The sequence below is a fragment of the Camelina sativa genome, chromosome 1, assembly GCF_030686135.1.
Source record: "Camelina sativa cultivar CO46 ecotype springtype chromosome 1, ASM3068613v1".
Lineage (NCBI taxonomy): Eukaryota > Viridiplantae > Streptophyta > Magnoliopsida > Brassicales > Brassicaceae > Camelina > Camelina sativa.
In genome coordinates this window covers 1,278,410-1,293,824 of record NC_141880.1, presented here as the reverse complement: position 1 = coordinate 1,293,824, position 15,415 = coordinate 1,278,410, and the positions used below count along the sequence as shown (strand labels likewise).

At 34.7% G+C, this 15,415-nt stretch overlaps 2 protein-coding genes and 1 pseudogene across 5 annotated transcripts; all 3 read right to left on the bottom strand.

Moving 5' to 3' along the window:
* Positions 1–30: 30 nt before the first annotated feature.
* LOC147949439 (T-complex protein 1 subunit theta-like) lies at positions 31–3,915 on the bottom strand. Its single transcript, XM_087452988.1, has 13 exons — positions 3,523–3,915; positions 3,083–3,345; positions 2,839–2,985; positions 2,568–2,729; positions 2,380–2,457; positions 1,995–2,128; positions 1,782–1,854; positions 1,622–1,699; positions 1,404–1,526; positions 1,195–1,289; positions 849–1,058; positions 630–687; positions 31–371 (listed from the first exon to the last, which is right to left on the bottom strand). Exons 1-13 carry the CDS (start codon positions 3,671–3,673, stop codon positions 294–296), a joined length of 1,650 nt encoding a protein of 549 aa, XP_087309114.1. The 5' UTR covers positions 3,674–3,915; the 3' UTR covers positions 31–293.
* Positions 3,916–4,071: 156 nt separating this feature from the next.
* On the bottom strand, positions 4,072–7,238 carry LOC104744500 (YTH domain-containing protein ECT1). 3 transcript variants are annotated; one of them, XM_087453021.1, is made up of 8 exons: positions 7,042–7,221; positions 6,531–6,938; positions 6,096–6,166; positions 5,702–5,923; positions 5,002–5,550; positions 4,704–4,916; positions 4,452–4,589; positions 4,072–4,350 (listed from the first exon to the last, which is right to left on the bottom strand). In XM_087453021.1, exons 2-8 carry the CDS (start codon positions 6,580–6,582, stop codon positions 4,306–4,308), a joined length of 1,290 nt encoding a protein of 429 aa, XP_087309147.1. In that variant the 5' UTR covers positions 6,583–6,938; positions 7,042–7,221; the 3' UTR covers positions 4,072–4,305. The 3 variants fall into 3 exon arrangements, with proteins under 3 accessions (XP_087309147.1, XP_087309184.1, XP_087309165.1); XM_087453058.1 differs by having other exon boundaries at positions 5,702–5,911; positions 7,042–7,190; XM_087453039.1 differs by having other exon boundaries at positions 6,531–7,238.
* A 166-nt stretch (positions 7,239–7,404) lies between these two features.
* On the bottom strand, positions 7,405–14,912 carry LOC104792363 (fasciclin-like arabinogalactan protein 16 pseudogene; annotated as a pseudogene). Its single transcript, XR_015559090.1, has 2 exons — positions 13,699–14,912; positions 7,405–7,633 (listed from the first exon to the last, which is right to left on the bottom strand). The product of XR_015559090.1 is annotated as a fasciclin-like arabinogalactan protein 16 pseudogene (transcript).
* Positions 14,913–15,415: the final 503 nt, after the last annotated feature.

Here is a 15,415-nt window from a genome sequence, read left to right as displayed (position 1 = left end):
TCTCTTGCTCTTTTGTCACTCGTCCAAAAGTGGAAGCGAATCTAAACCAAATTCACATTAGTTCAAATTCAAAATTAAGCCACAACCGTTCGAAGTCTTAACTGAGAAAATCCTAGAAACAATTTCACTAACAAAACAAGACAAAAAACAAAAAGAAGGCAACACACTTCAGTTGGGATGTGTATACAAAGATCACAAATCTTAGGCTGAGACATAACAAAATTTCCTCAGAATTGAGAGAACAAAGGGTTACAAAAGAAAAGAGTTTCACTACGAGGTATATATTCTCCGGCTTAGTCTTCCTCGGCACCAGCACCTGCGGCGGCAGCTGCATCTCTCCTTGGTCCACCAGCTGGTTTCGCCATTATAATCTGCACATTTTACACATATTAGAGTATAAATATGCAGGTTTTAGAATACTTAAATGGATATCTATCGAAGGAACTGAATATCGAATAAAGAGTTTGCACGAACAAGGGACTTAAGGTGGCTTTGTTTATATACTAATCTTGTAAAATATAGCATTCAACCAACAATATATTTTTCCTTCATGTGATGACAACACCTAAAGATATCAATGAAAAATTGCTTCGTTCACCAAAGATTAAATCAAGTCAGTTAGTGCATACCTGGTCTACACGAAGCACAGTGCATGCAGCATCTGAAGCATATTTAAGAGCAAATAACCTGCACAGAGACTTGCACGTCTTAGTCATAAATTCAAATGAATGGTCTTCTTTGTAAGCATCAGAATTCTACTTCAGTTATTATATGTTCAAGAACTGCTAAGCAATTATGGAGAAGTCTGATAGAAAGATCTGATGGCTGAAAGACAGTGTGAAACTTACTTGGTTGCAAAAAGATCCCATACTTTCGTCTCTGAAACATCTTTACAAGCACCTTCCTCTAAGTCAATGCCTAGTTTTGCGTTTCCAGATCCATGTCCAGTGTACAGAGCGGCTATGATTTCCATTGCATTGAGGCCAGAATTATCTGCAAGGGTTTTGGGTACAAACTCAAAACTCTCAGCGTATTTGGAGATAGCATATTTGTCCAACCTGAAATTCAAAAGTGAAACCAGAGTTTAGTTACCAAACCATAGACAGTTTTGCATAAAAAGCTAGCCTCACATGGATAATTTTTGAAAAACTACCCAAAATGATATCATCTAATAAACTAAGTAAAAGAAAGTACCCTATTTCTGCATTGGCATATTCCTTCAATCTTTGAGCCAATTCTATCTCAGTAGCTGCAGCCCCAGGAACAATACGGCTGTCTCTGCACATGGCCTGAGAAGTAAATAGAACTAATCTAATCAGTAATCACGGTCAAGATATATACAATATATTTGGCAAAACGGAAACTAGACAGGGAAAACAAATCTTTAACCCAGCAGATATTACCTTGTATGTATTAACTCCATCATCAACAGCTCTCTCAAGGTCGTCCAAAATGCTATCCGTGCTTCCACGCAAAACCACGGTAGAGATGGAGTTACCACCTTCCTCGTTTCTAGCAATTGTGACCTAAAGACATCACAAGAAGACCGAGAATTGTCAATGATCAATGAAAGACAAAAAATAATAACTTAAAAGATAGGAAATGACTTCAGAGTACTTACTGTCACACCACCAATTTCCTCAACTGATATAGAATCAACATATCCCAGATCATCAGGGCTTGGCCGGCTAAGCTTTAACTGTTTGATAATTAAAGTATTAAAAGCCAGGAAAAAAACCACCGTTCGATACTCATTCAGGTAGCCAATTAGAAACACTTACATGGGCGACAGCACCAGCTGTACGGCAGAAGCGCCTCAGTTCAAACTTTGAGCTGATTTTCAATACCATTATCCTGCCATGAAAAATGTTCGTATATAAAAGGCCAGTAAAGACATGTATTATCATATGAAGCTACAACGGAACAATGGAGAATCAGAATGCAGGTAATAACAATCGTAAAAAGGAGTATAAAAAGATATGATCTACACATACTTGTAGCGCTCACAGAAATGCAATGCCATTTCTCCAATGGATCCCCCGCTAACAATGACTTTGGCTCCTGATTCAGCAACAGCTTTAATCAACTCCTCAACTTTAGCTTCCTCTGTTTTTGCATAGTTCTCTAGCTAGAAATCCAACATAAAAGGAGAAATTTGTCACAACAACGATTTGAACACACACAACCATCCTTGAGGAAGCATATATTTAATAGACGCCAGACTTGTAATTTTCACATTTTAATATGGCAGTAACAAATCTAAGTGCAGTGAAACTCGTATGCATCATTGATAAAGAAGTCTCATCTTGTTCTACCTCATCAAAACACTGAAAGCATATGGTCAAAAATAGAGATTCCAAACTTAAAGGACAGACTAACCTGCTCAGCACTATGAATGAGGACAGTTCCTTTGGTCTCTGTTGCATTAGTATCAACGCCACCCGCAAATACAGCAACCTGAAGAAAGCACAAAGATGATTCAGGGACATCTAGGGGCCAAACATTGATCAATTCAGACCAACAACAAAAACTTGGTCAAAAGCATAAACACAAGAAAAGAATCTCACCTTAGCCTTCTCCATCCGCTTAATGCTACCAACAGCATCACTTTTCATGACCATACCACGGACTATGCAAGAATTGTGCAAGCCTCCTCCCAAAAGCTTGGCAACACGGACGTTATCAACATTGAAATTCGTAGGGTTCTTTGGGCAGACTTGAATGCATGCCTAGAAAATAAGTGAACCCGTCAAGTAAACTCTAAATCTGCCATAAACTTGAAGAAATAACAATCTGAAAAATGAAACAGGAAACAAACAGATAGCAAGGAATAATTACGTCAGCGACCAAAGAGCATATGATCTCCTCTTGGCCAAACTGCTTGCTTGCAACAGCTGCTCTCATCCGGGAAATAACTTCGTCCTTGTTACGCACATCCATGGTCTGAGAACCACTCTCAACCAGTTGTTCCAAAATTTCAACAGTCTGCACAATCAATAACATTAGTCAAATATACTCATCAGAGGAACAAATTAAAAAGCACAATACAGTAATTCAGATATTCACCAACCAACCAACAAACCTTATTGATAGCTTTAGTATATCCACTAATGATCTCACTGGGATGAAGCCCCATCCTGATAAGCTCCTCAGCGTTTTGAAGAAGTTCACCAGCAAAAGAGATAACCAGATTAGCACCATCTCCAATTTCTTCTTGCTGTGCCTTAGCAGCTAAAACCAAAAGTTTAGCAGCCGGGTGCTGAATCTCAAGTTCGTTCACAATAGTACCAGCGTCACTTGTCACAAACAGTTTATCCAAATGATTGATAACCATTTTATTCATTCCTGAAAGAAACCATCAGAAACAAACAACTCAGTTATAATCCGAAATCTGAATCCCTAGAAACAACAGATCAAGTTTACTTTTAAATATACACAAGACAGGCAGATCCTACTAAGAAAAACGAGATTCATCATTTCCAGTAATAGATCAAGGCACAAATCAGCGAAAGTTTAACGAACCATTAGGGCCGAGAGAGGTGCGGGTAATGGTGGAGAGCTCCTTGCAAGCTTCAATGTTCTTAATGACGGCTTCGTCGAGACCCGAGAGATGCCTGTAACCTTCTTTAAGCATCGATTGGATACCGTATGGCTGCATCGACATACCCACCATTTTCTCAGGTAACGATCTGTATACGCTTTGAACTTTGGTCACTCGAACAGAGAAGAGCAAAAACCCTAAAAGCGAAGAAGAAGAAGAAGCTCTGTGTTTGTTTTTTTCTTTTCTTTTTTTTTTAAGTTGTTTAGAGAGAGAGAGAGAGAAAGCTCTTCTGTGAGTTAAAGTGGCCCGAGAGAGATTGCCCTAGAAAGAACCTCGTGAGGTTTTTAAAACACTTCGTTTACTCTGTAAACGTTGTCGTTTCACTGTTAAGGTGAGATGGGCAAAGAGCGAGATCTTTAATCTTTAGGATTGAAATTCTTATTATAAGAAAGTTTAGGGACGAAAAGAGAAATTATGTTTGTGGCTACAAAAAAAAATAGCGTTGATAAATACGATCTTTGAAGGGAATATGAGAGCAAAGAAAGCATAGAGTTGTTTTTGTTTTATATCAGATGTGCGTTCCCTTAAAAAGGGAACAAAAGACAAATCTAAGTTTTGGGTTTAGATAAGCAGAGAACACACAGATTAAAGATGTGTGTATGAAGGTTTTTCAGAAATCCAAAGCCTGAAGAAAAAAACATGATTCAAAAAAACTAGGTTTCTTTTAATTAAGTCATCTTCTTTCCTTGCATCGATTCCAGCTTTCAACACAAGTTAATTGTTGTTTCCCCGGAAGCTCCTTCAAGGGCCTATATATACAAAAAAAACAAACAATCAGAATCAACAAAGCTTAAAAACAGGGGTTGTTGATGTAGTTCTAGATGCAGCAGGGTTTAAAGGAAAACTCTACCTGTTTCTTTTGTTTGATCTTCTTATCTCTGATGATCTTTTGCCTTGTCTCATAGAACTTGTAATCATCAAGTATACATGTCTTGCTCATGTACTCCTTGAAGATCTTTATGATCTTGATCCCATGCTCCAGATTCACCTGCACCAAAACCAACACCATTACAGTTAAATAGCCTGACTGAAGGATTCAAATAAACTTCAAGCTTTCAATTCAACCATGTCCAAAGAAGGGTTTAAGGGAAGTGTAACGAACCTCTTGTGTGTCTCTGCTATTAGTCACAGGCTTGTTCTCGTTATTCGCAAGCGTTATGTGTCTCAAGAGACTGTTTGGTATGTCTTTGATGATATGCCACTTCACAGGGAAACAACCAATCCATTTATCTTGTTGCCAATACTCCATTGTCTTGTTGAAATCAACAGGGCCTACCATCTCCGCAAGACCAACAAATTGCCCACTTGCGTTCACCTGCAGGTAAAACCGATTACAGTGAGTTACTTAATGTAAATCTAAAAAAGATATTGCACGAGTTGTGAAGTAACCTCATACTGACCGAGAACAGAAGATACACAGGACATTCTTGAGAATTCTCTTTGGCTTCATAATATGCAGCATTCAACTTCTTGTTGCCAGTTGGTGTGCTCGACCACGCACCATACTTTATACTGTTATGAACATCATCTTCGCTGTATGACTTAATCACAAAAAGTTTCGCTTTCACGAATGTTTCAGGGAAATTCTCCCCGTTGTAGCGCTGGAGATCTACCGCTGAAACGTCTTGCTTCATAGCCTCTAGCACTGAAGAGTTAAGAACTTGTGGATTTTTGAAATCACTACTCCTTGGTCCACGACAAAGCTCATTAAGCCTATCTGCTTTCTCATCACTATAACCACGTCCATGATTGAAGCTTCTGGTCTTTCTATAACCATCAACAGGATACCATCCTCGCCCAAGTTTCCAGGAATCATAACCAAAAGTTCCATATGCATGACCAGAGTCAATTACATTCCCATAAAGTCCATACAATCCATGATTGGAATACAAATGATCATTATATCCAAATTGATCAAAATTTGGTGCTTCTTGTGAGCTGTGTGGATTCTGTAAATAAAAAAGGTTGTAGCCAATTATTAGACAGATAATCCCAAGTCCTAGCAGAGATGACGAAGTAAAAAACACACACACATGCTCTTGACTATATGAAGACAGATAAGAGGCAGTAAGGTCAAGTCATGTGAAATAACCAGCATACCATGAGATGTGAAAAGGAGCTGTGATTGTTGTTGCTTTCATAGCCAAACCTCGGATCAGGGTAGCCACCAGAAGGATAGTTTGTTGGGAAGTAACCCCACGGGTATGAACCAATCGAGTCTCCACCATTAAGCAGATTGCCAACATTCATATTTGGCCTTCGTTCACTTCCATGAGAAGATGCACCATAAGGTACATGACCAAACTGGTGCTGAAAAGAACCCTTGTCATAAAACACAGCCAGTTAGCAAAAAAAGCTCACACAAGATAATCAAATTTTATATAAAATGAGCAGCAACACCTCTCCACAGAGCAATTTGCAGTGAAAGATCCTTTGCCACAACACAATTCAAGTTCCAAACTTTTAATTTCAAAAAGAAGTAGCAGTTAAGTACCTTATTGCGGTTCCTAGGGACTTCACTTGCATCTGAACCTAAAGACAAGTCCTGAAACAAATCTGCTGTGTCTGCACCGATTATATACAAGAGCCAATTTAGTATTTGTACAAAACAAAGCCTCAAACTCCAATTGCATAGTCTAAACAAAGCAAATTACTAGTGAAATTCAAACCCATAAGTAGAAAAATAACTAAACTTGCAAAAAACACATAATTTTATCAATCTTCCCATAGAGAGGTTTTACAGACTCTGGACACCAATCTTATCCGAAATAGACAACCTACGACAGATATGCTGAAAACAATGGTCCCTAAACCCTAAACCCAAGGGCTCAAATCAATCGCAAGTTGTAATACGAACACAAAAAAATGATAACTTTCCGATGCTAATAAAGCAAAAAAAACTCCATCTTTGGGAATAAAAGGAACATACCCAGAAGAGGGAAGCTAGTAACGAGATGATCAGAAGAAGCGGCTCCAGCCATGTCGAGATAAGGCGAGGAAAAAAAGCTTGAAAAAGGAGAAAAACCCTAGAATATACGTCTGAGAAAGTTGGGCAAATGAAAGCAAAACGCAACCTCGAAAAACCCAGAGAGAAAGAGAGAGAGCCTTGTTGGGGTTTATAGAAAGTTCGGTTCTTTTTTTTTTTGTTCTTCTTCCCCCTTTAACGTAAGGCGGTGTGATCTTTAACACAGAACACAAAATGCCCCCAAATGGGTAAAATTAGCGAAGAATTCTAAGCGACAAAAATCAATTTTTTTCCTTTTGTTTTTTGCTCCTTTTACCCAAAAAGATAAGGCTCTTCTTCTTAATGACCATTTCATCGTCACACGAGAAGATTCTGAAATTTTGACGTTGATTGCTTTTGTTATTAGACACTTTTACAAAAAAAAAGAAAATATCAAAAATTCAAAAGAGCAAAGCAATAAAGCGTAGCTACCTACCTTATGATGGAAATTGTGTAATTGTAAACATATACAAATATGATTTCATATTGACACCATATGAAAAAAAAAACAAAATCATGAGTGTTCAGCTCAACTTAAGACAACTTCTACAAACTGTAGGCCGATTTGGTTTGGCCAAAAGAGCCAACTATGTGTGGTGGTGCGCGCACTACATATAAAAAAAAAAAAAAAAAAACTAATCGAATACACTATATATCTACTGGTGGATCGTGTCCCGTAAAACCAGTTTACACAAATGAAAAGGAGGATGCTTCAATAACCGAATCTTAGATGATTCCATTTGGATATGAACCTTATGTTTTGGCATCGACCCACATACATACGTTTGCTCCTCACCTAAAACATTCGAATGCTTTTTTTTTTGTTATAAGAAAAAGGTGCACAAATATTTTCAATTAGGTAGTTGAAAAAACAGTGCACTGACAAAATAAATATACATCAGATATTAATACCAAACTGTGATGACACAATTACACAAAATATAGCTCCCGATTGCTTTGTAAGTAACACATCTTTCCTCCATCTAGTGACCCATGTAAAAAAGTTGACTTCATCTGTTTTCAAAATCCTACACAAAATATATTTCCTCATTGCTTTATAAGTATTTTACCAATTTTTTTTTTGGCTAATAGAAAAGTAATTGAAAAAAAAAACAAATAAAAGCGAAGATGTTTACGCAACTAGTATGATGAAATTATATTATTAACTCTACCATATTTTGCAATTACTTCATGATCAAAGATCAAAGTCCTTAGTATAGATAGGCAATATCTAAGTAAACATGTTAATTTAATGTTAAATGAGATTGTGATATACTATTACTGGCCAGTGTATCTATCTTACCTAGTCATCTACTCTGTATAAAAAAATAAAAATAGAGTTGTTAATCAATCCTTGTAGTTTAGTTATTAAAACTAGGAATCGAATTAAAATAAACGAATCTCATATGTACAGTATGAGTGGAGATATATATTTCAAAAAAAAAAAGAGAGTCAGTTTTATGATATTTCAAATAAGAAAAGGTTGATTATGCAGTATTATAAGTATTATCTTTTCGAACGCTGGGCCAACAAAGAGAGCGTTCGCAAAGCTCTTCAAATCAATAAGGTATTTGCAAGCTTAATTAAAGATCATTAATCAATTACTATATCATATTAATTTTTTGTATAATCTATTTTTTATAAAGAATTTTTATATAATGTAAATTTGGAACAATCTATTAATACAGGGAAGCAAAGTGGAATGGGTGCGATATAATCATACGATACCATACGATAAAAACATTATAAGCAGTGTACCATACCATGTGAATAACAGCATTAAGGGCTACCGGTCTCTAATCTTCAGGTAATACCATACCATACTGGTTGAGCTTTCATTTCATACAATTTTTTTAAAAATTATAACATTTTAATTTTTATATGATTTTTATAATTAGTTTGTTTTGTTTATTTAAATAATAATTTTGTTTGGATTGTCAATTATTAGAACAATAATAGGGGAAATAAATACATAAATATGTAATTTATAAGATATTGTCGGATTAAGTCACAATTTTACCAACGATTTAATTGTTTTATAAAATTTTAGTTAAATTAACCTGATTTAATATGTCTAATATTCTAATATTAGTGGTATTTGTTATAAATAATTATTTTGTTGTATGGATGCCCATTATCGGTCTATTAGTATAAACCCTACACCTAATATTGTATCCATATATATGTTGTATCCTATGGAATAGAGAATAATATAAGAGAATAATTCCCTAAATCTTTGTTCTTAACAGCATTGACCAAATAATTAAATGAAGATTTAACCCGTGTTTCAAAACCGAAATAATAATATTTTATATTTATACTAATGTTAATTCAAATCGTTATGTTAATAACATGTCCTGCCATATAACAACAAACCGTCATATTAGTGGTTTAACCCGTGTTTCAAAACCCTCATATTAGTGGATTTGGTTGTGGGTGTTGTATTTCGTTTGTGAAGTTGATATTTATACATAGAAAATGCTTGATGAACAAGGAGTTTACGATCCATAGCAATAAAAGAGAGATTTTAGTGTTTTCCTCTTTAAGTTGATAACATTATCGCAGAATAATATTCAGTTTCTTAACGCGATATATACTATATTAAATATATTTTTTGATGCTAAAGTTAAATATACCCGATTATTGAGTTTCTAAATTTGGATTTCCATTTTTATGAACTTTATTAATATTATAATAATTATTGCGATTGTAATCATTTGTTACTCAAATTCGGCTGTGTCATTTAAATTTAAGAGATCATACAGTCTCTAAATATCTATTAAAATAGTTTTGAAGATTTTTATGGGATTAAAAATTTAATGCGTAGAGTTATTTTTGGAAAATCAAAATGTATAGATGTTGTCAAGCTATTTACGGCAATAAACATATCAAATTAGGTCGATTTAAATAGTTCTATTATTTGAGTTTCTACGAAATTTAAATAAAACAAATTAAATAAGCAAAACTTAAAGGGCGTAAACCAAAATGTACTTCAAAAATATTAATATAGATACAATCACTGAAACTTGAACTTTGAGATTAATTTAATTGGATAAAGTTTAAGTTATCAATATATTATAATTTTTTACTTGACTTTCTAAAAAAATAAAAAAATAAAATTGAATTGATGAAAATATTAGCGGCTTTTATGCACACACAAAATTGAAAGTTACCAATTTTAGCAACTTAGCCTTTTATCTCGAAAAATGTAAATCAATCATATGAAGTCAAAAATAGTATGCAATATAACCTCTCTTTTTTTTATGGTAAAGTTTGTAAAATATTAAAAAATAGTATATCAAATTAAAGCCTTCATGACAAGGAATCCAATTTACTTTTACAATTTTAAAAACTATAATGTATATGACCATGAAAGCATTTAGACAAATACACGTAAGGCTTATATTTTGTACCTTCTAGATTTAGTTGTTTTATTTACATTTTTTGGAAATAGAGGGTAAAGATGCAAAAATTGATGACTTAGAGGGTTTTTTGAGTAATACCTATGTTTAATATTTTTAAAAATAATGCATATATTCATAAGTAAAACAATAAAAATTTGTAAAAGAATGAGCTTATAGGAATGAATTTTTATTACTTGATGAGAGTGTTGGTATTTTTATTTGCGTTTTCTTTCAAAAAAATTTAACTCATTTAAAATTAGTTTTAGATGAAGTAAAATTATAACTTATGAAACTACGACATATAAAAAAATGATTTTTACAAAAATAAATTTGAATTTTTATTTCTCTAACTAGTTATCTTTTGTCAATTTAAAAAAAAAAACATATTCTTATATTTTAATACAATGATATGAAGCACAAATTTTGTTTGATAAAAAGTTAACATATGGTTTTAGACTTTTAGTTTTCTATAAATTTAAAGATTGTATACGTACTCATAAAATTTGTGTCGTTTATGCTGAACAGTGGTGATCATGATATGGTTTTGCCTTCCATTGCAACTCAAACCTGGATAAAATCTCTCAATTATTCAATCACTCATGATTGGAAGCCTTGGATGATAAACGATCAAATCGCTGGGTACATATTGGTTTATGTTACTCTTGTTCATTAATTTCTCATCATATCATAAATTTATTAAACTCACGTAATATCATTTTTTTCGACAGATACACCAGAACTTATGCAAATAAGATGACATTTTCTACTATCAAAGCAAGTTTTCTCATTTAAACCTATCATTTTTATTTTCATCTCATTGTAGTGAAACGTCTTTAATTTTCTAACTGTTTTGGGCATTTTGACTTTAGGGATGTGGACACACGCCAGAGTATCTACCAGAAGAGTCCTCGATCCTATTCAAAAGGTGGATCAATGGCCAACTTTTGTAATAGAGCTTCATCCAAAAATTAAGAATAAAAATGTATAACATATGCTTGTAGACATTATTATCTACTACTCCTTCTGTTCCACAAAGATTGATGTTTTGGGATATTTTTTGTCCTACAAAAATTGAAGTTTTGTAAATTTCAAGAAGTAATCATTGAAAATATTTAAAATTTTAAATTGTTATTGGTTTAAAATTAAATAATATTTTTTTAGTCAAATAAAAAAATATATTTAAACTCAATAATCATTGTTTTCTTAAAATGTGTAATATACCAAAACATTAATCTTTGTGGGACAGATGGAGTATGTAAGAATAAAAGTGCACTATGCGCGACTCTTCGCTTTTATTATTTTACCAAATTGTTTGCGTACCTATATTTAAGTCTGGGTGTTAGAGTATTTGTGTCGGGTTTGGGTTATATTTTAGGAGTTCAAGTATTGTGGGTCTAGAAGTTTTAGATTATGTTGCCACACCACGTTGAAAGAAATAAACCGAATAGATAACAAAAAGCGGGGATCAAGATGAAACCGTGAATTCAAGGGAGTGGAGATGGGAGAAGAACATGTGAGCCAACAAGATCTCTCCTTATATGAGGAAGTTTGTGAAATGACTCTCGTTAAATTTTACTTAGTCCAATCAGATGTTCTCTAATGTGTTGAACTCAAAACTGTAAACATATATTATGAGGATGTGATATGAGTGAATTTGAAGAGAAGACCAGTGGTGAGTTGTGGAGTTGTGCAAATAGAAATGTCAAAGGAGAGCCTTGTGGGGTCTTCCTTTACAGCTGATGTTTATTAAGGTCAGATACAAATATCCTTGTGGGCTCCTCCGTATTCGGGACATGTTTGTGGTGGATATGAGACTATGCTTTAAATCTATGAACTACAGTTTACAAGCTTAAATCTGAACCCCCCAAAAAAAAAGAACATGAATTAGTACTCACTCCTAAGATTTTGATTCTTCACATACCATAACCATACAAGATCTAATGTTAAAGTGATTTCTTAGTACTTACATTGTTATATAGGTAGACTAGTTATTGAATCTATGAAAACGAAACGATGCGAGGTTAATAATGTTTTTAACAAATGTTCTTGTGGATTTCGATATTGCATTATTATTATGTTTGTAAAATTAGTACAGAAATAATTTCTAGTGATAGTATTAAGGATATTTTGCATATACACCCACTTTTCTACAAATAATATCACCTACACACTTCTAACTATTGCTATACTTTTTATATGTTTATTGACTATACTACCCTCTAACTTAAACTTTATTAACAACAATACATCCAGGCCCGGCCCTTCAACCATTTTATGACACATGGGTGTTGGGCCTCCATATTTTTTTTTGATTTTTAGTAACAAAAATAGGCTTCAAAAAATTTTTTTACTGCAAAAATAGACCTCAATTTTATGAAAGTTATAGATTTGGCCTCAAGTTTTAAATTTATCTACTTTTTTATTGCAAAAATAGGCTTCATTTTCCGAAATTTTAAGATTTAGTTTCAGTTTTATTTTTTTATCTATAAAATTCATTAAAAAGTAATTGTTTTGTATTGGGCCACAAATTTCACTGGCCGGTCCTGAATACATCTAACTACTATTTTACGATTCTTCTCTCTTACTCTATTATCTCCATCTCTCTAATATTTTCTCTCTCCTTCGCCCACTCTATCAAAACACCAATAGCCAGATTCACTCTTTTCTCTCCCTTACCTATAACTTCTTCTCCTTCCATGGCTTCTCTAATTGTCTCTATCTCTTTCTTTCTCTCATTACCAAACTCAACCATTTCTTCTCCATCCTCTTGTCTCTCTTTTATCTCATACACTTTCATTTTTCAATCTTCTTATCCATCCTCTCTTTATCTCTCAACTTCAAACTATAATTAGATTGATGTTTGATTTGAACAATAAGTGAATGATGCTTTTCAGATGTAGAAAGGTTTAATTTTGGATTTTAGATTTCTTTGGTGGATGTAATTTGGTGGGAGTTAGAGAATTTGCAATTTAGGTTGTTGATTCAGTTATGATTTGTGAAATTATTCTTTTAAAAAGAGAATACTTTCCTCAAGTTAGACTATCAAACTTTGTTCAATAGTAAAACCATATTACCGAATCCATGATAAGCAATCCATGTGGTCATAGTTTAGGATTTACAGTTTTAATGTTTAGGATTTAGGGTTTACATGCATAGGCCAATAATTTCCTTTTAATTTGAACACATTGATCATATATATCCATGTGGTCATAGTTTGGCGGATACGCTTGGATGTTCATAAAAAAAATAAAAAAAATGTTTTAATGTAAATAATAGTAAAACCATATTACCAAATCCATGATAAGCTATCCATGTAGTCATAGTTTAGGATTTAGGGTTTAAATGCATAAACCCAATAATTTCCTTTTAATTTGAACATCTTGATCATATATATATCCATGTGGTCATAGTTTGGTGGATATGCTTGGATGTTCATAAAAAAAATAAAAACAAAAATATTTTGATGCAAACAATAGTAAAACTATATTACCGAATCTATGATAAGCAATCCATGTGGTCATAGTTTAAGATTTAGAGTTTAAATGTTTAGGATTTAGGGTATGCATAGCCCAATAATTTCCTTTTAACTTGAACACCTTGATCATATATATCCATGTGGTCATAGATCACAACGGACCAGCTAAGCGAGCCATGTGCTCCTGAACAGATTATGTATTACCACATCATACCTGAGTACCAAACGGAAGAGAGCATGTACAACGCTGTACGGAGATTTGGGAAAGTGAAGTACGACTCATTGAGATTCCCACATAAAGTGTTGGCTCAAGAAGCTGATGGATCTGTCAAATTCGGACACGGTGAAGGCTCTGTCAAATTAGCCATGGCTTCGTCGTTAGGAGCAAGAACGGTTAAAACGTATCCTTCTGACACGAGACGACCCATCTCTGTGGCTAAAGAAGTTAAATTGACGAGTATGTCAGCCATCTCGTTGTAGCCACCGTAATGCAAGAGAGTGTGGATGAAATCTTTGACTTGAGCCTCGCCGTTGAAGTGTCCACGTGGACCACCGGGTCCGGAAGCTGGAGCCGGAGCTAGGGAAGGACCTGGTGACATAGCGTCGTAGATTGGAAGAACAGGAGGAGAACCGGCGGGGACGGCTGGAGCTGGTTTCTTGAGACGGTGGGTTCTTGGGTCAACCTCAGGAGCTCCTTCTGGTATAACGGCGGAGATTGAACGGAGACTACGACGGTGGTTGAAATCTTCTTGAACAGAGCGAGGGATGAGAAGACGTTCGATACCGTGGATGATACCATCGGGTCTGATGACGTCATCAGGACGGACGAGCTCTGCCGAGTCGACTTTTAAAGTGTTGACGTCGACGGTTAGGTGGAGATGGTCGTTGGAGAGAGTACGGTGGTGGTGAGAGAGAGAAGGCCATTGAGGAGAAGTGATTCGTTTAGGGAGAATGTGGAACATTAATAAAGACTGTAACGATTTGAGATTTCTTGGTTCGAGCAAGAAAGATTTGAAGAGTGGGTCTAAGTTCCGTTCCAAGGCTTCGTTGCGTGGTGCGAAGGTTGTGATGTTGTGTTTACCAACTGCTTCTTCGAGGGTTTGGAGAAGGAGGGCTTTTTCGACTAGTTCCGCTAGCTCTGTGTAGTGAGAGTCGAGGAGAGCTACGAGGACTGAGTTTGAGTTTATTTGACCTGGTACGGGTTTGTTATCGGGTAATGCGGTAGCAATGGAGACGGCTAAGAGGAGGAGGAGAAGGAGCTTTGTGACGCCATAGAAGGAATCCATGACGGTGGAGAGAGAGAGAAGAAAGAAGTGTCGGCAAAATGAAGAAAGAAGAATTGGGTTTGGTGTTTTTGCTTGTGAAGAAGGAGAGAGAGAGAGAGAGAAAGAGAGAGATTCTGATGCTGATGTGAAGTTTCTTCTTTCTTTCATTAAAAATATTATTTTTTGGGTGGGTGGCTTTTTTATTTGGCTTTGTTTTTAATATTTTTTTGGTGAGGGTAAAAAAAAAGTTGGGTCTACTTGAGAAGCAAAGGTATGGTCGTGTCAGCTGATGCCTAACTCGGAGACTCTCTTACAGACAAAAGGTTCCTACTTGCTTCTGTTGAAACAACTCAGCACTGTGGTCTCTGTCTTGGAAGCCTCGTGTCGTATTCTGACTCGGTCCATATCTGAACTTCACTTGAAGTAAACACTTTCTATCTTTGTATTTCTAGAAATAAAGAACAAATCAGATTGTTTTGGCTGCAAAATCTATGACGTACGTCTCAAACAACAATTGTAAAACTAATAATTAGCTGCGAATCACCAATGTGTACTATTGACATTGGTTAAATTATCTATTTGACAATATATATTGTCACGTTTAAATATGATTTGCATCTCGACTTTTTTTATTATGTTAGTAATTATGCATCACTATTGATACAA

Bases quoted from the DNA above. Each gene is read 5' to 3' on its own strand.
- LOC147949439 (XM_087452988.1), bottom strand. From the start codon at position 3,673: ATGGTGGGTATGTCGATGCAGCCATACGGTATCCAATCGATGCTTAAA. The intron at 2,730-2,838 runs GTAATTATTCCT...CTTATTTTCTAG, and splicing joins TATGCTCTTTGGTCGCTGAC to GCATGCATTCAAGTCTGCCC. The intron at 1,290-1,403 runs GTAATATCTGCT...TTTACTTCTCAG, and splicing joins ATGGAGTTAATACATACAAG to GCCATGTGCAGAGACAGCCG.
- LOC104744500 (XM_087453039.1), bottom strand. From the start codon at position 6,582: ATGGCTGGAGCCGCTTCTTCTGATCATCTCGTTACTAGCTTCCCTCTT. The intron at 4,917-5,001 runs GTCAGTATGAGG...TTTTACCTGCAG, and splicing joins CTGTGTATCTTCTGTTCTCG to GTGAACGCAAGTGGGCAATT. The intron at 4,351-4,451 runs GTAGAGTTTTCC...TTGTATATATAG, and splicing joins AGATCAAACAAAAGAAACAG to GCCCTTGAAGGAGCTTCCGG.